At 46.6% G+C, this 23,711-nt stretch overlaps 1 protein-coding gene across 1 annotated transcript in view; it reads right to left on the bottom strand.

Annotated features, from left to right (window-relative positions):
- LOC126424616 (1,5-anhydro-D-fructose reductase-like) overlaps positions 1–15,219 on the bottom strand; it is a 29,392-nt gene extending 14,173 nt beyond the window's left edge. Inside the window, exons 1-2 of the mRNA XM_050087354.1 lie at positions 15,145–15,219; positions 10,255–10,422 (exon numbers count right to left, since the gene is read on the bottom strand). Of these exons, the coding sequence (XP_049943311.1) occupies positions 10,255–10,422; positions 15,145–15,219 (243 nt within the window). The remainder of the gene's footprint in view (positions 1–10,254; positions 10,423–15,144) is intronic.
- Between the last annotated feature and the right edge of the window lie 8,492 nt (positions 15,220–23,711).

The raw sequence follows: 23,711 nt of genomic DNA, 5'->3' as shown, positions 1-23,711 counted from the left end.
TCTGCATCGCGGTGTAGCTTGCTCGCCAGGTTTCGAGAGGGTGCGTTTCTGGATGAGGTATCGAATATATTGCTTCCCCCTACTTATACCTCCCGAGGAGATCACGAATGTAAAATTAGAGAGATTAGAGCGCGCACGGAGGCTTTCAGACAGTCGTTCTTCCCGCGAACCATACGCGACTGGAACAGGAATGGGAGGTAATGACAGTGGCACGTAAAGTGCCCTCCGCCACACACCGTTGGGTGGCTTGCGGAGTATCAATGTAGATGTAGATGTAGATATTGTTTCATCGTTTACGGGGGCTTTCATATGCACTGGCGGAGCTGCAGAGCGCTCCACGATAGATGAGGGATGTCAGAACACGGCGCATAGTGCAGCAATATATGCGTCTTGTGTTCACGATTTACGAAATGTGCCAGTCGTGACGGTTCAGTGACGATTTCGTACCAAATGTCAGGTTAAGGCACCAACGGAAAATCCATGGTTGGTATAACACATTCCGTGGTACTGGCTCCTTACATGGTGCGAAAAAAATAAAAATAAAAATAAGAGGCCAGCTGTGACCACAAGTTGGGAAGGTGGAGCGTGGGCGGAAACAGTTCGTCAGGAGTCAGAAGAAATCATCGACACGCGCGAGCAAACGTGTAGCATGTACCACAGTCAGCTATCTGGCATATTCTCCGCATACATATGCGTGGAGAGCCGTAACGGCTGCAGTTGTCGCATGCACTGACAACTCGGGAAATTGAGCTTCGTTCTCTTTTGCCATGACTTCGCAACAGCTGCTGGAGGACAACGGTGTTTCACAGAAGTTGGTTTTTGAGACGAAGCTATGTTTCATGTGCCTGGGAAGGTGATCTGTCATAAAATGCGTGTCCGGGCCACGTAAAAACCACACGAGATTGCGGGACACATTCGTGATTCACCTAAAGTTAACGTCTTTTGTGCCACGTCCTCTGCTTAAGTTTATGGGACATTCATACATTGTTTCAGACGTGATTACCTCAATGTCGAATTGCCTCAGCCATGGACTGGACGTGGTCCCTCTTATATAATTCCCCTCTGCTTCAGTGGTTCCCATGGTCACCTGACTTCATTCCATCTGATTCCCTTTTACTGGATTATGTCAAAGATCGTGTGTTGTCATTTAAGCTGGAAGAGCTGCATGGAATAATAATTTAGGCGGTCGCTCATATCAACCATGACGTGCTGTGACGTGTGTGGCAATAGTTTTTACTGTCCTATTGGTAACTGGCTCATCACAAACGGTACACCTATGTGCTGAGTACCTGTAAACTGAATTACAAACCTGGAGAGAGGCACTATCCACTGATGTATGTATTATATATGGCTTATAGATTTCTCTCAGTCGTCTTCTGAAACCTCGGAGATACTTGTGAATAATCCCATACAATTTAAAGAAAGAACATTACGTTAAAAAGTAATGTAATCATTACTGTCCATTTTCTGGAAATATAATCAACCACAAGACTTCTTTTGTCGTTTTATATTTCTCGGCTGACAAATTTCTGAGTCTTAGAGAAATATGTTTAAAAAAACATATTTTCTTTTTTTTAATTCAAAATAAAAAATTTCATGGTTTCTTTCCTTCTTATAATTTTGTATCTTCTCAACTACAGCAGTGAAGTGATCTACATCTGCACCTACGTGCACACTCTGCAAATCACATGTAAGTGCCTGGCAGAGGGTTCATCGAACCAAATCCATAATTCTCTATTATTCCAATATAGCACAGCGCCCAGAAAGAAAATATGGGCTCTGATTTCCCTTATTTTATCATGCTGATAGTTTCTCCCTATGTAGGTCGGCGTCAAGAAAATATTTTCGCATTCGGAGGACAAAGTTGGTGATTGGAATTTCGTGAGAAGATTCTTCCGCAGCGAAAAACGCCTTTCTTTTAATGATGTCCATCCCAAGTCCTGTATCATTTCAGTAACACACTCTCTCCTATTTCGCGATAATACAGAACGCGCTGCCCTTCTTTGAACTTTTTAGATGTACCGCGCCTATCCTATCTGGTGATCCCACACCTAGCCGGCCTCGGTGGCCGAGCGTTTCTAGGCGCTACCGTCGGGAACCGCGCGACCGCTACGGTCGCAGGTTCGAATCCTGCCTCGGGCATGGATGTGTGTGATGTCCTTAGGTTTAAGTAGGTCTAAGTTCTAGGGGACTGATGACCTCAGAAGTTAAGTCCCATAGTGCTCAGACCCACTTGAACCATTTTGATCCCATACCGCGCAGCAGTATTCTATAGGAGAACGGACAAGCGTAGTGTAGGCAGTCTCCTTAGTAGGTCTGTTACATTTTCTAAGTATCCTGCCAATAAAACGCAGTCTCTCCTTAGCATTTCCCACAACATTTTCTATGTGTTCCTTCAAATTTGCCGGCCGCGGTGGTCTAGCGGTTCTAGGCGCTCAGTCCGGAGCCGCGCGACTGCTACGGTCGCAGGTTCGAATCCTGCCTCGGGCATGGATGTGTGTGATGTCCTTAGGTTAGTTAGGTTTAAGTAGTTCTAAGTTCTAGGGGACTGATGACCATAGATGTTAAGTTCTATAGTGCTCAGAGCCATTTGAACTATTTGAACCTTCAAATTTAAGTTGTTCGTAATTGTAATACCTAGGTATTTAGTTGAATTTACGGTCTTTGCATTTGACTGATTTATCGTGTAACCGAAGTTTAACGGATTCCTTCTAGCACCCATGTGGATGACCTCAAACTTTTTGTTATTTAGGGTCAATTGCCAATTTTCGAACCATACAGATATCTTTTCAAAATATTTTTGCAATTTGTTTTGATCTTCTGATGACTTTACTAGTCGTTAAACGACAGCGTCATCTGCAAACAACCTACGGCAGCTGCTCGGATTGTCTCCCAAATCGTTTATATACACTCCTGGAAATGGAAAAAAGAACACATTGACACCGGTGTGTCAGACCCACCATACTTGCTCCGGACACTGCGAGAGGGCTGTACAAGCAATAATCACACGCACGGCACAGCGGACACACCAGGAACCGCGGTGTTGGCCGTCGAATGGCGCTAGCTGCGCAGCATTTGTGCACCGCCGCCGTCAGTGTCAGCCAGTTTGCCGTGGCATACGGAGCTCCATCGCAGTCTTTAACACTGGTAGCATGCCGCGACAGCGTGGACGTGAACCGTATGTGCGGTTGACGGACTTTGAGCGAGGGCGTATAGTGGGCATGCGGGAGGCCGGGTGGACGTACCGCCGAATTGCTCAACACGTGGGGCGTGAGGTCTCAACAGTACATCGATGTTGTCGCCAGTGGTCGGCGGAAGGTGCACGTGCCCGTCGACCTGGGACCGGACCGCAGCGATGCACGGATGCACGCCAAGACCGTAGGATCCTACGCAGTGCCGTAGGGGACCGCACCGCCACTTCCCAGCAAATTAGGGACACTGTTGCTCCTGGGGTATCGGCGAGGACCATTCGCAACCGTCTCCATGAAGCTGGGCTACGGTCCCGCACACCGTTAGGCCGTCTTCCGCTCACGCCCCAACATCGTGCAGCCCGCCTCCAGTGGTGTCGCGACAGGCGTGAATGGAGGGACGAATGGAGACGTGTCGTCTTCAGTGATGAGAGTCGCTTCTGCCTTGGTGCCAATGATGGTCGTATGCGTGTTTGGCGCCGGGCAGGTGAGCGCCACAATCAGGACTGCATACGACCGAGGCACACAGGGCCAACACCCGGCATCATGGTGTGGGGAGCGATCTCCTACACTGGCCGTACACCACTGGTGATCGTCGAGGGGACACTGAATAGTGCACGGTACATCCAAACCGTCATCGAACCTATCGTTCTACCATACCTAGACCGGCAAGGGAACTTGCTGTTCCAACAGGACAATGCACGTCCGCATGTATCCCGTGCCACCCATCGTGCTCTAGAAGGTGTAAGTCAACTACCCTGGCCAGCAAGATCTCCGGATCTGTCCCCCATTGAGCATGTTTGGGACTGGATGAAGCGTCGTCTCACGCGGTCTGCACGTCCAGCACGAACGTTGGTCCAACTGAGGCGCCAGGTGGAAATGGCATGGCAAGCCGTTCCACAGGACTACATCCAGCATCTCTACGATCGTCTCCATGGGAGAATAGCAGCCTGCATTGCTGCGAAAGGTGGATATGCACTGTACTAGTGCCGACATTGTGCATGCTCTGTTGCCTGTGTCTATGTGCCTGTGGTTCTGTCAGTGTGATCATGTGATGTATCTGACCCCAGGAATGCGTCAATAAAGTTTCCCCTTCCTGGGACAATGAATTCACGGTGTTCTTATTTCAATTTCCAGGAGTGTAGATAAGGAACAGCGATAGGACCCATAAACACTACCTTGGGGAACGCCAGAAATCACTTCTGTTCTATTCGATGACTTCCCGTCAGCTACTACGAACTGTGACCTCTCTGACAGGATATCACGAATCCAGTTACATAACTGAGACGATATTCCATATGCACGCAACTTCAGTACAAGCCACTTGTGTAGTACAGTGTCAAATGCCTTGCGGAAATCCAGAAATACGGAATCAATTTAAAATCCCTTTTCAATAGCACTCAACACTTCGTGCGAGTACAGAACTAATTGTGTTTCACAAGAACGATGTTTTCTAAATCCATGTTGATTGTGAGTCAATAGACCTTTCTCTTCGAGGTAATTCGTAATATTCGAACACAATATACGTTCCAAAATCATGCTGCATATCGACGTTAATGATATTGGCCTGTAATTTAATGGATTACTCCTAACGCTTTCTTGAATACTGGTGTGACCTGTCCAACTTTCCAATCTTTGGGAACGGATCTTTCGTCGAGCGATTCTTTATAATTGGACGAATGGGCCCCTAAGTGTCTTACAAAACTCTAAATTGTGGTTGATTACATTACCAAAATATTGAAAACGATAATTATGCTAGATTTTTTAGACATAAAACTGTGCGATCCAGTTCCTTCATATTGCTCAGGTGAGCTTTATTTCTCCTCTCGGCACATTAATTTGCTTCATTGTCTATAACTGTCAAGCGTTCTCAATGCCTTCTGTTCTCAGCTCTGTAGTTCACGCTTCGAAACGATCCATCCAACTCCATTTTAACCAGTCTACTCCTCCCATAACCTAGGCAATAATTATAGGGGGAACTACCATCAGCATCTGCGTCCATGACTTTAATCCAACCATTTACGACTGCCCTACCCGACTGACTAATGCATTAAAATATCTCGGCCTAATGCTCGAATGACAGTTAACGTGTGAAACTCTTCTACCAACTATCCAGGCGATTGCCTGTAGTGTTCTAAAACTACCGTAGTCGGCCACTCATGGGGATTATTCTCATCTGCTATCATTCACACCATGATGTGTCCTATCCCTTCATACGCCATCGTTGCCTGAGTATGAGCTAGCCTCCACTAATTAATGAAGAGGTACTGCTTCTAAATGATGCGATTTGACTAAAAGAAGGGCTGGGTGGAGAGAACGCATTCCGAGGCAGAAGTAAGTTAATTCCGTAATGGAGGGAGCTGTGGGGAGAAACTGTGGAGGCAGACGAAGTAGACAGGTTCAAATGGATTTACAGGGTAATGGTTCCGATTAATCTTCCTGCAAGCCTCCTAGTTTTTTCTGACAGCGATTTCTTTCTCAATTTCTACACGAATCTCTCTCATCCTTTTCTGATTTAGCCTGCTTGCACTTCCCCAATTTCATTTGTACATAGTAAAAACTGCCAGCTCTCAGCTTCATGTTAGACACTTCTGTATTCACATTAAACGTATTCTCAATTACCAATATGGACAACCATCGTATGGAGGACAGAATGACGACAATGAAAATTTGTGCTGGTCTGGAACTCGAACCCGACTATCCCACTTACCGAGAACAGTCGCCTTACCATTTGGGTATCGGTGCACATCTCACGGCCTGACTCGGAGTTCCCTATATTGTCAACCAAGCGATAAGTGGGAAATTCGGGTTCGAGTCCCGGTCACGTACAAATTTTCATTGTTGTCATTCCATTCTACAGCTGATGCACGCATGTCCAAAGGAACTTCGGATCGTAAATCGCAATAACGCAGGCACTGCAATATCGTACTTTTGTATTTTGTACTTCCAGCGGCAAACTGGAATATTTCTATGACTGTCCATGAGTTTCTCATCTTTGCTGTTGGTGTATGTGTGGTAAGAGCGTAGCCATACTGTATTGAGAAAACGAAGGAGCCAATTGTTACTGTATGGACAAACCGGATGGCCACACTGGTTTCTTTTTGTGTTCCACTTTCAACCTCTCTCTCCTGCTCGCTACACTACGTACTATCTGTTCTTTGTGCCTGCGCTTACTTGTAATAGTTTTATCAAGATGAGCAATGGTAAGGATGTAAGCTGCTGTATGTGTGATAACGTCAGCTACCTCACGTGTCTGCTTTGTTCAGGTAAGCACAGCTCATCATGCGTATCCCCCTCCCCCCCCCCCCCCCAACCAACCCCACATCTCTCAGAATGCACGATGACACGTCACGCACAGCATGGATCGAGTGTTGCGTATGGAGCGGTGTGAGCATAACAATGTTTTACGTGGTGTATATTCAGTGATGTAAAAAGAAAGTTCCGTTCCTTATTTCTCCCTCTTAGGTAATTTCTTTTTCTTTTAAAAGTAGCCTATTTCTTCCTCAGAGTTCAAGCTGTCCCCATACCAAATTTCATCGAAAACGATTCAGCGGTTTAGTATTGAAAATGTAACCGAGAGAGTTATTTTCGTGTTTAGTAATACTGGCATCCTGTTCGGGATGTTTGGCTGCTTGGTGCAAGCGTTATTATTTGACGGTACTACGGCAACTTTCCCGTTTGATGATGGACAACATCACCCTGTCCATAGCAAAGAAAATTCGACCCGGTCAGGAAGCGAACGCGGGACCTGATGATCGAGGCTGATGATAACCGTAAGATCACGAGCTACTGACACACTTCACTGAGTGACAGTCTATGTACCAACATAAAGGCCGGCTGGAGTGGCCGAGCGGTTATAGGCGCCACGGTCTCAGGTGCGAATCCTGCCTCGGGCATGGATGTGTGTGATGTCCTTAGGTTAGTTAGGTTTAAGTAGTTCTAAGTTCTAGGGGACTGATGACCTCAGTAGCTTAGTCCCATAGTGCTCAGAGCCATTTGAACCATTTGAACCAAAATAAAATGTGGAGTTTCTGAAATTATTAAATAGCGTAAAACTGACGATGGAACAAAATACTACACGTTTCGTAACTACTACGTACCTTTCATGTTATTCGACTCTTATAAGTGCAGTCTAGTTTTTGTGCATGTTGTAGATATACTTTCTGTCTCTCTGTTTCATCCCTGACAACTCAGACGGCAGGATAACATGGGAGATGGAGTGGAGCTATTCCAAAGTGTAATTAGATATATATGGAGCCAAACTAGCATGTTCCTACTATCAAAACAAGGTTCTTTTGCAGTGACAGAGCTAACATTGTGCTGGTAAAAACATTAGTGTAACCTGAAACGCCAGCCATCTGAAGATCCGAAATAAAAGCGTTTTAAGAATATTTGTGGCTGGTTGCGTCATTCACCAACAAGACGTATACGGAGTTTCACAACCCCTGTCACAGTTTTTTAGGGGTTGCAGCAGGGATTTCATAGATAAAGTTTTGGTAAGAGGCCATGTCCGGAGATATACCGTTTCAATATGAAAGAAGTCTGAACGTCGGATCATTTCCCCATTTGACAGTACGCACACAAACGACAAGAGCGCGCTGTGGTCAGGTCCCGTTGTAATTATGACAGCAGGTACGATTGTTGTCCGTCTATAGAAAGGCGCCGCGCGGGATTAACCGAGCGGTCTTAGGCGCTGCAGTCATGGACTGTGCGGCTGGTCCTGGCGGAGGTTCGAGTCCTCCCTCGGGCATGGGTGTGTGTGTTTGTCCTTAGGATAATTTAGGTTAAGTAGTGTGTAAGCTTAGGGACTGATGACCTTAGCAGTTAAGTCCCATAAGATTTCACACACATTTGAACATTGTTTTTTTAATAGACACGGCGGCTAGAGACTGGTACGTTCGCATCTAGAAGGGTTGACTATGGTGTTCCACGAACGTGTCATCTCTCGGCTTAGAAGACGACATCCTTTGCCACGTGGAAGAGAACCCGACGACGTGTATTCGAAACACTGTCCATGTTAGTGATGTCGGTAGATATCGATATACTCCAGTATGTATAGACACTGATCGTCGACGATATTTCCCCCGATATATCAATATATCGATATCAACACCGCAATATCGAGTGCCAATATGTTTATTTTATATTATATTTTTTCACAGTTTTTGGAAAAAATCTGCAGTTGTTCTTTTGAAATTGTAGTAGGACATAATTTTACTTTCACTGCGTGAAAGTCTTACTACTTTTTAGCTTTTGTCATGTCCAATCTTCCTCTTTGACTGTGTGAAGCAAATGTTTGTGGCACAAAAGAAGAAGTCCGATTGCACTAGGGTGGTGGTGGCGTAAATGTAATGACAAGATTTCTGAAGTGAAGAAATAGCATACGAGCTGCGTTAAAAAATAATAACAGTTACCGAAAATGATGAACAAAAAATCTAAATGACAAGATTCTTTGATGCGGTGGAGGGAAATGCTGACGTAATCGGCGCTCGGCGCTACAAACAGAAACTTCAATGTTTAACTTCACCAGGCAATTTTGACATTACAGCTGCTAGCTCGCTGGCGTTTGCAGAAATGTAGAAACAGATAAGTCGATATGGAGCGTTCCGGAGAAAATCGGTATTGTGAGGAAACCGAACGGGGGATCCATCGGACACCTTTCACTACGTCACTCACATGCAGTTACCATTGTTAACAAAATGGCTATCGCCAAGCGTGAACGTGCATTTTCCTTTCAATTCTTTGTGTAAGTGGGATAGGCAGGCTGCTAATGTGTAGATTTAATGAATCTCTATTATCAATACTGAAATATACAGTTCTAAAATAGACAGTATATTTACAATGTGCAGCCGATATTTTTATAGCTGGTACGTCGATAGTTGCTCCCCCGGTGTATCGATACTTCTTGCAATATATCGAGAGCCGATAATAATATTTTCTTAAAATGCCGATGTATCGGATTAACGATAGTATAAAAGAATCGCCGGCCGGAGTGGCCGAGCGGTTCTAGGCACTACAGTCTGGAGCCGTGCGACCCCTACGGTCGCAGGTTCGAATCCTGCCTCGGGCATGGATGTGTGTGATGTTCTTAGGTTAGTTAGGTTTAAGTAGTTCTAAGTTCTAGGGGACTGATGACCTCAGATGTTAAGTCCCATAGTGCTCAAAGCCATTTGAACCATTTTATAAAAGAATCAACAGTCCTGATCGCTACGATGAACTCCTCTAGATCTCACAGGTAGGAGTTTATTGTGTACCGTCAAGCTGGAGACTTGAGAGTGATCCGATATTGCAACTTATTTTACATACAAACTTACGTTTCCGCACAGTACTTTCCTATCAAAACTTTATCCATGATTATTCTCGGCCATAATGGCTATGTTTATGATACGTGACTGTGTGGGGTAATTATTTATTTCTAATTTCTGCTACCAGTCACTTTTTTATTTTATGTTTAATCTATCATAATACAAGGCGTTTCGAACATGTTCTGTTCAGCTTCAGGCGTTTATACATAAATACCGAGAAATGTTACTTAAAAATAAACAGTCTTAAACTAGATTAATCTAGAACTCTTTGTCAATTGTTTGTTCCTGTAGCGTCTGGTGTGGCATTTGGGTGGGGTGGTGGGGGGGGGGGGCTAGAAATCGAAATCAGTGATGTCTTCTCTGGTTTTCTTCTTTGTGGTTGACTGTATATGATATCACACCCTGTATAAGATGCAGATAGATTTGCATCAGTTATGTGTTACGAAAATAGTGTGAAAGGCTTTTATATGCCAGTAACAAACAATGGACAAAGAGTTCTAGATTAATCTAGTTTAAGACTATTTAAGTAACATTTCTCTATATGTATGTATAAACGCCTGAAGATGAACAGAACATGTTCGAAACGCGTTGTATTATGTTAGATTAAACATAAAATAAAAAAGTGACTGGTAGCAGAAATTAGAAATAAATGCTTTATCCATGATGTCCCTTCTACAACCTACAGGAGTCTGCAACAGGAATCGTGAAGCACACGGTCGAAAGGAAATTGGCAGTGTTGCCTGCAGCGCAGGACTTCTTACCTTGGTGACGACGAACACGTCTTCCCTCTTGAGCTTCCCGGAGTTGAACCACTTCTTGAGCGTGGCCCCGATCTCCCTCTCGTTGCGGTACAGGAAGGCGGTGTCGATGTGTCTGTAGCCCGCCTCCAGCGCCACGTCCAGAGCTTTGCCCACCTCTCCTTCCGACGACTGAAAATTTCCAACGGTTAGTTACTTTCGATCTCTCTCTATGATGTGGAACGGGTCAGCTTAAAATCATACGAGGGTTGGAACTTAAATAGTGGCAACTATTTATTCACAACCGATAAAAATGAGTTATATGTTTGCACCTGAAACTTCCTGGCAGATTAAAACTGTGTGCCGGACCGAGACTCGAACTCGGGAACTTTGCCTCTCGCGGGCAAGTGCTCTACCATCTAAGCTACCCAAGTACGACTCACGCCCCGTCCTCAGAGCTTCACTTCTGCCAGTACCTCGTCTCCTACCTTCCAAACTTTACAGAAGCTCTCCTGCGAACCTTTCAGAACCAGCACTCCTGAAAGAAAGGATATTGCGGAGACATGGCTTAGCCACAGCCTGGTGGATGTTTCCAGAATGAGATTTCTACTCTGCAACGGAGTGTGCGCTGATATGAAACTTCCTGGCAGAAGAGAAGCTGTCAGGACGGGGCGTGAGTCGTGCTTGGGTAGCTCAGAGGGTGGAGCACTTGCCCGCAAAAGGCAAAGGTCCCGAGTTCGAGTCTCGGTCCGGCACACAGTTTTAATCTGCCAGGAAGTTTCATATCAGCGCACACTCCGATGCAGAATGAAAATCTCATTCTGGGAACATCCACTAGGCTGTAGCTAAGCCATGTCACCGCAATATCCTTTCTTTCAGGAGTGCTGGTTCTGAAAGATTCGCAGGAGAGCTTCTGTAAAGTTCGGAAGGTAGGAGACGAGATACTGGCAGAAGTAAAGCTGTGAGGACGGGGCGTGAGTCGTACTTGGGTAGCTCAGATGGTAGAGCACTTGCCCGCAAAAGGCAAAGGTCCCGAGTTCGAGTCTCGGTCCGGCACACAATTTTAATCTGCCAGGAAGTTTCATATCAGCGCACACTCCGATGCAGAATGAAAATCTCATTCTGGGAACATCCACTAGGCTGTAGCTAAGCCATGTCACCGCAATATCCTTTCTTTCAGGAGTGCTGGTTCTGAAAGATTCGCAGGAGAGCTTCTGTAAAGTTCGGAAGGTAGGAGACGAGATACTGGCAGAAGTAAAGCTGTGAGGACGGGGCGTGAGTCGTACTTGGGTAGCTCAGATGGTAGAGCACTTGCCCGTGAAAGGCAAAGGTCCCGAGTTCGAGTCTCGGTCCGGCACACAGTTTTAATCTGCCAGGAAGTTTCATATCAGCGCACACTCCGCTGCAGAGTGGAAATCTCATTCTGGATGTGTGCACCTGTTACTGTCCTTCAAAGTAGTAGAACCCGTTGCCTGCGACGTGGAAGGCGTAGTATACCGTTTGCAGAGCCTGTTCTGTTGATGGGTCGAATGGAGCGGTCTACTGCCTGTCGAATCTCTGGAACAGTTCTGAAGCGAATGCGAAGAAGTGGTACCTTCAGCTTCGGAATCAAATCAGTCACAAGGACTTAAGCCCGGGGAGTATGGTGGATGGTACAGTACTTCCCAGTCCCATCGACCGAACAGAGCAGCCACAGATTGCGCTGTATGCGCCCGCGCATTGTCGTGCGAAATGATGGGTGGGTTCGGCAGAAAGTGTCGCCGTTTCTTGCGCAAAGCTGGTCGCAGGTGATCCTCCAAAAACGAACAGTAATACTGTGCATTGACGATCTGCCGTGGAGGAACGTAATGCGTTAGGATAACACCATCACAGTCGTACACGAAAATCGTCATACTTCAGACCGCTCCATTCGCACCATCAACAGAACAAGTTCTGCTAACGGTGTACTCCGCCTTCCACATCGCTGGCAACGGGTTCTACACAACGCTGATGACTACTTTGAAGGACAGTAATAGGTGCAAACATGTAGCTGCTCTGTATCTGTTGTGAATAAATAGTTGCCACTATTTAAGTTCCAACATTCGTACATGCGACACGAGTAAGCTGCGCGTATGTGACAAAATTCCTTCCAGTGCGAAATCAGGTAACTTGTCAAGAAATGGACCAAGTGCATAGAGGTCGCGGGAGATCATATATGAAAATGATTTTATTTACAATGTTTTAATCCCAATACAATTTTCAGTAAAAATCCATTTACTTTATTGATTTGCTTCCGTATATTTTATATTTATGCCTGTTAGGGTTTTCTTTTTTGCTACCTCTTTTAAATTTTATCGAATTGCCATCAGTCAGAAAATACAGTCATCTGTAATTCGAAATTTGGTTTCGGAAAACACACCGTTCAACACTTTGTGTCAGTCAGACTTTGGGTAGACAAACCAATTTTCCAAGCAAAAATGAGAACACGGATTTTCTTGAATTAAAGCGCCAACTAACAAGAATCAAAACAAATGTCTAAGACAAAATGTACGTAGTTTTTTTATGTAGAATCTGATTCTGCAGTAAAAAATGGGGGTTCCGATTTGAAACTTTAAAGCTGCCTCCCACCCCACCTACAGGGGGCTGGGTGGCGGGCTAATTTTAGCACCAGCAGCTGTCCCCCTCGAAAATAATCTACTTTGGATTTTACAAATTTTTGTGTGAAGCTTATTTTTCGAGTTATTCTGGTTTGTCAACTTAAAATTTACACCCTGTATACTCCTTCCACCTATCAGCGGCCGGCCGCGGTGGCCGAGCGGTTCTAGGCGCTTCAGTCCGGAACCGCGCGACTGCTACGGTCGCAGGTTCGAATCCTGCCTCGGGCATGGATGTGTGTGTGCTGTCCTTAGTTAGGTTTAAGTAGTTCTAAGTTCTAGGGTACTGATGACCTCAGATGTTAAGTCCCATAGTGCTCAGAGCCCTTTGAACCGTTTGAACCCATCAGCTTTCCCTTCTTTGCTTACAACTGGTTTACCATCTGAGCTCTCGATGGTCATACAGCTGTTTCCCTTTTTCCCAAAGGCATCTTTAATTTTTCTGTAGGCCGTATCTATCTTCCTCCTACTGAAATTGCTTCTAAATCATTAAATTTGTCCTCTAGCCATTCCTGCTTAGCAGTTTGGCACTCCCCGTCAACCTCATTTTTAGACGTTTGTATTCTCGTATTCCTTTGGTACATTTGAATTTAGTGAATTAAATTCCTCGGAACACTTCAAAGTCGATTTTCTCTAGAATTTTTTGAGAGTTGCATCGAACTGATTTGGGAGATTGATAATTTAGTTCCGAACTTCACGTACCATAAACATAAAAAATGAAAATGGTGGGTGGTCTGCTTGTGAATGCCAAAATGGTTTGAGGCGCCATGTCACGGATTGCGCGGGCTCTTCCGCCGGAGATTCGATACCTCCCTTGGGCATGCGTGTATGTGTTGTTCTTAGAATAAGTTAGTGTCAGTAGTGTGTAAGTCTAGGGACCGATGACCTCAGCAGTTTGCTCCCTTAGGAATTCACACATATTTGAACAAAATGGCGCCCGTGGTCAACAGGCTCTGACAGAGGAACAAATAGAGACATACACACTGTTGTTGTTGTTGTTGTGATCTTCAGTCCTGAGACTGGTTTGATGCAGCTCTCCATGCTACTCTATCCTGTGCAAGCTTCTTCATCTCCCAGTACCTACTGCATCCTTCTGAATCTGCTTAGTGTATTCATATCTTTGTCTCCCTCTACGATTTGTATCCTCCACGCTGCCCTCCAATACTAAATTGGCGATCCCTCGATGTCTCAGACCATGTCCTACCAACCGATCCCTTCTTCTAGCCAAGTTGTGCCACAAACTCCTCTTCTCCCCAATTCTATTCAATACCTCCTCATTAGTTATGTGATCTATCCATCTAATCTTCAGAATTCTTCTGTAGCACCACATTTCGAAAGCTTCTATTCTCTTCTTGTCCAAATTATTTATCGTTCACGTTTCACTTCCATACATGGCTACACTCCATACAAATACTTTCAGAAACGACTTCCTGACATTTAAATCTATACTAGATGTTTACAACTTTTTCTTCTTCAGAAACGCTTTCCTTGCCATTGCCAGTCTACATTTCATATCCTCTCTACTTCGACTATCATCAGTTATTTTGCTCCCCAAATAGCGAAACTCCTTTACTACTTTAAGTGTGTCATTTCCTAATCTAATTCCCCCAGCATCACCCGACTTAATTCGACTACATTCCATTATCTTCGTTTTGTTTTTGTTGATGTTCACCTTATACCCTCCTTTCAAGACACTGTCCATTCCGTTCAACTGTTCTTCCAAGTCCTTTGCTGTCTCTGACAGAATTACAATGTCATCGGCGAACCTCAAAGCTTTTATTTCTTTTCCATGGATTTTAATTCCTACTCCGAACTTTTCTTTTGTTTCCTTTACTGCTTGCTCAATATACATATTGAATAACATCGGGGATAGGCTACAACCCTGTCTCACTCCCGTCCCAACCACTGCTTCCCTTTCATGTCCCTCGACTCTTATAACTGCCATCTGCTATTTGTACAAATTGTAAATAGCCTTTCGCTCCCTGTATTTTACTCCTGCCACCTTCAGAATTTGAAAGAGAGTATTCCAATCAACATTGTCAAAAGCTTTGTCTAAGTCTACAAATGCTAGGAACGTAGGTTTGCCTTTCCTTAATCTTTCTTCTAAGATAAGCCGTAGGGTCAGTATTGCCTCGCCTGTTCCAACATTTCTACGGAATCCAAACTGATCTTCCCCGAGGTCGGCTTCTATCAGTTTTTCCATTCGTCTGTAAAGAATTCGCGTTAGTATTTTGCAGCAGTGACATACACACTATACATACCGTAATAAAACGTAACACACCTGCCAAGTGCCCAGACCCACAATGGGCATCTTCTGGCCGTTGTGGAAAGTGATGTGCTGCAGTTTGCCGGCCATCTCGCTCAGTTCCTGAGGTGCTGACGGATCAGAAATAGACAGAAGGCAGCTGTCGACTGTGTTGCACTCGCGAAGATCCGAGTATTTATACCAGTCGTAGCACTTGAAATAGCAATCTGATATTAGCAATTTCCTTATCTCGAGTGATGCGTGTGTCATCAGAACAATATACGAACAAGGAAGATTAGATAAATGCGAAGCAAAAACGCGAGTGACATAGCTAGGATACCAAAGGTGTCGCGGAAGAATCTGAAGAGGAGCACGACGTTGACATGTGACCTTTGCCAATTGCACAATTGAACGTAATGCTATGTATGATACTAACATGCACAATTGGACGCAACATCATGCAACAAATTTTGTATGATGCGTAACATGCACAACTAGACGCATCGGTATGCAACAGATTTTTGCATGGTATGCAACACCTTCCTTTGCTCAACAGATAGAAATGTTCATACGTAAAAATAATGTCCGACCTATCCCGCCCGGTTAGCCGTGAGGTCTAACACACGGCTTTCCGGGCGGGAAGGAGCGCCTGGTTCCCGGCACGAATCCGTCCGGCGGATTTAGTGTCGAGGTCCGGTGTGCCGGCCAGCCTGTGGATGGTTTTTAAGGCGGTTTTCCATCTGCCTCGGCGAATGTGGGATGGTTCCCCTTATTCCGCCTCAGTTACACTATGTCAGCGATTACAGCCCAAACACTGTCTCCAAGTACGCGTACACCATAATTACTCTACCTCGCAAACATTTGGGGTTACACTCGTCTGGTGTCAGACGTTCCCGGGTAGGGGTGGGGGGCGGGGGTGGGGTTCCGGTGGGGCGGCGGCGGTAGGGTGAGTCGACTGCCTTAGGCTGTTGTGTGGTTGTGAACCACTGAGGGCTACGGCGGGGACGAAGTCTCTCCGTCGTTTCTAGGTCCGCAATTCCATACAATACAATACAATGTCAGACCTATACAAGGGAGTCTTAAAAAGCGATTACTTTTGACAATAAAGGGTGTTTATAAAATACCGGGTGATCAAAAACTCAGTATAAATTTTAAAACTAAATAAATCACGGAATAATGTAGATAGAGAGGTACAAATTGGCACACGTGCTTGGAAATACATGGGTTTTATTAGAACTAAAAAAAGTACAAAAGTTCAAAAAATGTCCGACAGATGGCGTTTCATCTTATCAGAATAGCAATAATTAGCATAACAAAGTAAGACAAAGCAAAGATGATGTTCTTTACAGGAAATGCTCAATATGTCCACCATCATTCTTCAACAATAGCTGTAGTAAAGGAATAATGTTGTGAACAGCACTGTAAAGCATGTCCGGAGTTATGGTGAGGCATTGGCGTCGGATGTTGTCTTTCAGCATCCCTAGAGATGTCGGTCGATCACGATACACTTGCGACTTCAGGTAACCCCAAAGGCAATAATCGCACGGACTGCGGTCTGGGGACCTGGGAGGCCAAGCATGACGAAAGTGGCGGCTGAGCACACGATCATCACCAAACGACGCGCGCAATATAGGGTGGAGCGCCATCCTGCATAAACATCGTACGTTCCAGCTGGTGTTTATCAGCCAGGCTGGGGATGATGCGATTCTGTAACATATCGGCGTACCTCTCACCCGTCGCGGTAGCAGTTACAAAACCAGAATCACGCATTTCTTCGAACAAAAAGGGCCCGATAACGGTAAATGTGGTAAATCCAACCTATACCGTGACTTTCTCGTCGTGCAATGAACTTTCCACGACAGTTCTAGGATTTTCGGTAGCCCAAATTCTGCAGTTGTGGGCGTTGACAGAAACTCGGAGCGTGAAATGAGCTTCGTCGGTCCACAAGACGTTACTCAACCAATCGTCATCTTCCGCCATCTTTTGAAACGCCCACACAGCAAATGCCCTCCGCTTCACTAAATCGCCAGATAACAGTTCATGATAGTCTCGGGACTGAAGAGCACAACAACAACAACAGCATCGGAGGGTACGCCTAAGTGCCAACCAAACAGTAGTGTATGGAATGCCGGTGCGACGTGCGACTGCACGAGCGCTGACTTCCCCGTGCATAGACGAACCCGCTACAGTCTCCATTTCTTCCTGAACTGTCTCAGCAGCATTACGCCTTGTGCTCGGTCGGCCACTACTGGGGTCTATCGTCTAAACAACCCGTGGCTTCGAACTTCGAAATCATTCTCGCCACAGCTGCATTTGTCAACGAACCATTACCCGTTCGAATTCGCTTCCTATGGCGATGGGATCGTAACGCTGAACTAGCACATTCCCCATTCTGATAATACAGCTTCACTAAAAGCGCCTTTTCAGGTAACGTCAACATGCTGCGACTGCTGGCGCATCTGATTCTCTCTCTCATTACACCTCCTTTTATACACGATTGTCATGCGCAGTCACTGACGTTTTGTATCCAGCGCCGTCTGTCGGACATTTTGTGAACTTTGTTTGTTTTTGTTCTAATAAAACCCCATGTCATTCCAAGCACCTGTGGCAATTTTTATCTCTCTATCTACATTATTCCGTGGTTTATTAAGTTTTCAAATTTATACTGACTTTTTGATCACCCGGTACACTGGTATCCAAAATTAAAGCAACAAATGGAAATTTTACAAGGTTGAGTTCATTTTGCCACAGAAACAGGTGAAAGTAAATACACTCCTGGAAATGGAAAAAAGAACACATTGACACCGGTGTGTCAGACCCACCATACTTGCTCCGGACACTGCGAGAGGGCTGTACAAGCAATGATCACACGCACGGCACAGCGGACACACCAGGAACCGCGGTGTTGGCCGTCAAATGGCGCTAGCTGCGCAGCATTTGTGCACCGCCGCCGTCAGTGTCAGCCAGTTTGCCGTGGCATACGGAGCTCCATCGCAGTCTTTAACACTGGTAGCACGCCGCGACAGCGTGGACGTGAACCGTATGTGCAGTTGACGGACTTTGAGCGAGGGCGTATAGTGGGCATGCGGGAGGCCGGGTGGACGTACCGCCGAATTGCTCAACACGTGGGGCGTGAGGTCTCCACAGTACATCGATGTTGTCGCCAGTGGTCGGCGGAAGGTGCACGTGCCCGTCGACCTGGGACCGGACCGCAGCGACGCACGGATGCACGCCAAGACCGTAGGATCCTACGCAGTGCCGTAGGGGACCGCACCGCCACTTCCCAGCAAATTAGGGACACTGTTGCTCCTGGGGTATCGGCGAGGACCATTCGCAACCGTCTCCATGAAGCTGGGCTACGGTCCCGCACACCGTTAGGCCGTCTTCCGCTCACGCCCCAACATCGTGCAGCCCGCGTCCAGTGGTGTCGCGAGAGGCGTGAATGGAGGGACGAATGGAGACGTGTCGTCTTCAGCGATGAGAGTCGCTTCTGCCTTGGTGCCAATGATGGTCGTATGCGTGTTTGGCGCCGTGCAGGTGAGCGCCACAATCAGGACTGCATACGACCGAGGCACAGAGGGATAACACCCGGCATCATGGTGTGGGGAGCGATCTCCTACACTGGCCGTACACCACTGGTGATCGTCGAGGGGACACTGAATAGTGCACGGTACATCCAAACCGTCATCGAACCCATCGTTCTACCATTCCTAGACCGGCAAGGGAACTTGCTGTTCCAACAGGACAATGCACGTCCGCATGTATCCCGTGCCACCCAACGTGCTCTAGAAGGTGTACGTCAACTACACTGGCCAGCAAGATCTCGGGATCTGTCCCCCATTGAGCATGTTTGGGACTGGATGAAGCGTCGTCTCACGCGGTCTGCACGTCCAGCACGAACGCTGGTCCAACTGAGGCGCCAGGTGGAAATGGCATGGCAAGCCGTTCCACAGGACTACATCCAGCATCTCTACGATCGTCTCCATGGGAGAATAGCAGCCTGCATTGCTGCGAAAGGTGGATATACACTGTACTAGTGCCGACATTGTGCATGCTCTGTTGCCTGTGTCTATGTGCCTGTGGTTCTGTCAGTGTGATCATGTGATGTATCTGACCCCAGGAATGTGTCAATAAAGTTTCCCCTTCCTGGGACAATGAATTCACGGGGTTCTTATTTCAATTTCCAGGAGTGTAAGAAACAATGTAAAGAATACAGAACGTAAACAACTGCAACATCCATAACGATAGACAAAAATGTTCGTAATTTTTTTCAACTTAACGGATTTGCACACACATTCCGACAACTGGTTAATGTGCTCAGTATGGGGTGTGACCATCTCTGGCAGGAACACAGGCGTGACAACGACGGGATATGAAGTGAGCGCTGTCAGCAATCTCATGTTGAGGCAGTAATGCCCATTTTTCCAGCAGAGCTACTCGAAAGTCCTTGGGAGTGGTTGGTGGATGCTGACGTGAGGCAACCCGTCTCCGCTGCTTCCACGACATGCCCTATGGGATTCAAATCGGAAGAGCGAGCAGGCCACGCCATGCATGCATTATCTTCCGTTTCCAAGAAAATATCGACCAATGAGGTCTAAGGACCTCGTCACGACACCTGACTGCAGTTAAACCATGTCGATTGACCCGTACAACTTCATGAAGAGTTGTTCGAGTGGTCAGTATAATCCCTGACCACACCATTAGGGATCCTCCTCGATATCGGTTTCTTTCCACGATATTTGGGTCCCGAAATCGTGTTCCACGTTCAATCCAGAGGCTTTTCACTCTCCAGACTGGATCGGGACACATCTGTGAGTAGAATATTCGCCCATTGTTCGATCGTCCATGTGGCATCTTGACGACACCACTGTAGACGTTCCCTTCTATGAAGATGCGTCAGAGGTAGACGAACAGCAGGTCTCCGACAATACAGGCCACTGTACGCCGTTTGCCTCTATACAACAGGTCCAGGCTGCGAGGTCAGATGCCTGCCGTGCCGTACTAAGGCGGTGGCGTCGTGTCCTTACAGCCCAATAACGGTCCTCTCTTTCTGATGTGACACGTGGTCGGTCCTGCCCTGGTCTTTGAGATGCAGTTTCGGTTTCTACAAACTGTTGCCACATCCGAGAAACAACATCACGATTCAAAGTAAGTCACAGGGCCACATAAGTTTGCGACTGGCCTGCATCCATTCTTCCTATGGTTCTCCACTGCAGAGAGATTGGTAGGCGTCTTCTCTGCGCCATACTGCATTGTCTCAGATTGTGTACACAGTGATTGTGGATGTGGGACCACACGAAAAATATGCACATCAAAAAAAGTTTTGCATCACCTCGGTTCCGAGAGTTCCGGAACCTGTACAGAAAATTAGGATAGAGAGCAACGTAACAATTATGTTCGCCCTTTTTATTGCTCATAAAACCCACACATTGCATGTCGTACCACCATACAGCGAGACCTTCAGAGGTGGTGGTCCAGATTGCTGTACACACCGGTACCTCTAATACCCACCAGTACGTCCTCTTGCATTGATGCATGTCTGTATTCGTCGTGGCATACTATTCACAGGTTGGTTGGTTGGTTGTTTCGGGGAAGGAGACCAGACAGCGAGGTCATCGGTCTCATCGGATTAGGGAAGGACGAGGAAGGAAGTCGGCCGTGCCCTTTGAAAGGAACCATCCCGGCATTTGCCTGGAGCGATTTAGGGAAATCACGGAAAACCTAAATCAGGATGGCTGGACGCGGGATTGAACCGTCGTCCTCCCGAATGCGAGTCCAGTGTCTAACCACTGCGCCACCTCGCTCGGTCTATTCACAGGTTCAAGGTACTGTTGGTCCAGAGTATCGCACTCTTCAACCGCGATTCGGCGCGGATCCCTCAGAGTGGTTTGTGGGTCACGTCGTCCATAAACAAACAAAAAATGTTCAAATGTGTGTGCCGGCCGGGGTGGCCGAGCGGTTCTAGGCGCTACAGTCTGGAACCGCGCGACCACTACGGTCGCAGGTTCGAATCCTGTCTCGGGCATGGCTGTGTGTGCTGTCCTTAGGTTAGTTAGGTTTAAGTAGTTCTACGTTCTAGGGGACTGATGACCTCAGATGTTAAGTCCCATAGTGCTCAGAGTCATTTGAACCATTTTTCAAATGTGTGTGAAATCTTATGGGACTTAACTACTAAGGTCGTCAGTCCCTAAGCTTACACACTACTTTACCTAAATTATCCTAAGGACGAACACACACATCCATGCCCGAGGGAGGACTCGAACCTCCGCCGGGACCAGCCGCACAGCCCATGTCTGCAGCGCCCCAGACCGCTCGGCTAACCCCGCGCGGCGTCCATAAACAGCCCTTTTCAATCTATCCCAGGCATGTCCGATAGGGTTCATGTCTGGAGAACATGCTGGCCACTCTAGTCGAGCGATGTCGTTATCCTGAAGAAAGACTTTCATAAGATATGCACGATGGGGGCGCGAATTATCGTCCATGAAGACGAATGCCTCGCCAATATGCCGACGATATGGTTGCACTATCGGTCGGATGGCATTCACGTATCGTACAGCCTTTACGGCGCCTTCCATAACCACTAGCGGTGTACGTCGGCCCCACATAATACCACACCAAAACAGCAGGGGACCTCCACCTTGCTGCACTCGCTGGAAATTGTGTTTACGGCGTTGAGCCTGACGGGGGTGCCTATAAAGACGTCGACGATTGTCTGGTTGAAGGCATATGCGACACATCGGTGAAGAGAACGTGATGCCAATCCTGAGCGGTCCATTCGGCAAGTTGTTGGGCCCATCTGTACCACGCTGCGTGGTGTCGTGTTTGCAAAGATGGACGTCGCCGTGGACGTTGGGAGTGAAGTTGCGCATCATGTAGTCTATTGCACACAGTTTGAGTCGTAACACGACGTCCTACGGCTGCACGAAAAGCATTATTCAAAATGGTGGCATTGCTGTCAGGGTTCCTCCGAGCCATAATCCGTAGGTAGCGATCATGCACTGCAGTAGTAGCCCTTGGTCCGCCTGAGCGAGGCATTTCATCGCCAGTTCCTGTCTCTCTGTATGTCCTCCATGTACGAACAACATCGCCTTGGTTCACTCGGAGACGCCTGGACACTTCCCTTGCTGAGAGCCCTTCGGGCACACAGTAAGGATGTGGACGCGATCGAACCGCGCATGGTTGAACTACAGACAACACAAGCCTTGTACCTCCTTCCTGGTCGAATGACTGGAACTGATCGGCTTTCGGACCCCTCCGTCTGATAGACACTGCTAATGCATGGTTGTTTTGGGCGGGTTTAATGACATCACTGAACAGTCAAAGCGACTGTATCTGTGATACAATATCCACAGTCAACGTCCATCTTCAGTAGTTCTGGGAACCGGAGTGATACAGTTTTTTTTCTGATGTGGGTACTACGCTGTTTGATGGGTGACGTAACGTTATCGTTCGCATAGTTGTCCGTTAACCTGAATGCCATCTTCCGTGCAGAAAACGATCGTACGGACATCTGTTGATAGTTGGTATGACTATATGTTTCTTAGACACAAAATGGCTCTGAGCACTATGCGACTTAACTTCTGAGGTCATCAGCCGCCTAGAACTTAGAACTAATTAAACCTAACTAACCTAAGGACATCACACACATCCATGTCCGAGGGAGGATTCGAACCTGCGACCGTAGCGGTCGCTCGGTTTAAGACTGTAGCGCCTAGAACCGCACGGTCTTAGACACAGGATAGGGAAATAGCGATTTGTTGTTTTAATTTTGGACACTTGTGCAGTTATACAAAAGTGAATTTTCATTGTGAGAAAGGTAAATAACTTACAAAAAAGTTTGATAAAGATCTGGAAGCAGTATATGTTCAAATTTTATTTATAAATGTTCACTGCGGCTACGTGCTGTAATTTGACAAATGTCTCGTGTGTAAACAGTTTCCTAGCAGATTATAGGAAAAAAAGTCTTGACGTATGGCGTCGATAGCTCCAGTTAGCCGGCCGCGGTGACCGTGAGGTTCTAGGCGCTTCAGTCCGGAACCGCGAGACTGCTACGGTCGCAGGTTCGAATCCTGCCTCGGGCATGGATGTGTGTGATGTCCTTAGGTTAGTTAGGTTTAAGTAGTTCTAAGTTCTAGGCGACTGATGACTCCAGTTTGTAGATTTTAAATGACACGCATTTCCGTAATAGATTGCACACTAGGTATATTCGATTCTAAGCTGGCACGTCTCGTTCATTTACCTGGGCCACGAATATAAGACTTCCGAATTAGTTCAACTGTTGGCCTACCGTGACCCGCAGTCCTGTGTGTTACACAGCCAGTTTCGGTTGAACGATTGTTACAGTTAATAAAAACTTGTCTCTAAAGAGGTGGCTTGTGATATTTGGTCCTGAATTGCCTCTAAACTGTAGTAGCGGATTTCGATTCATGAAACCTTAAACAACGGTGCGAACGCTCTGCACCGCTATACGACTCCATGGCTGTTGGAAAAACTCTTTCGCGCATGACACGTGTCGGGAAAGTCAAGAACGAACAGTGTTAGGCCTGAAGTTGAGACACAATGCATTTAATGCTGTATCAGATATATCTATAAGTTACTTTCCA

This window comes from Schistocerca serialis, chromosome 10 (genome assembly GCF_023864345.2).
Source record: "Schistocerca serialis cubense isolate TAMUIC-IGC-003099 chromosome 10, iqSchSeri2.2, whole genome shotgun sequence".
In the NCBI taxonomy this organism is placed as follows: domain Eukaryota; kingdom Metazoa; phylum Arthropoda; class Insecta; order Orthoptera; family Acrididae; genus Schistocerca; species Schistocerca serialis.
Note: the sequence above shows the minus strand (reverse complement) of the source record. Positions and strands in the feature narration are given on the sequence as shown.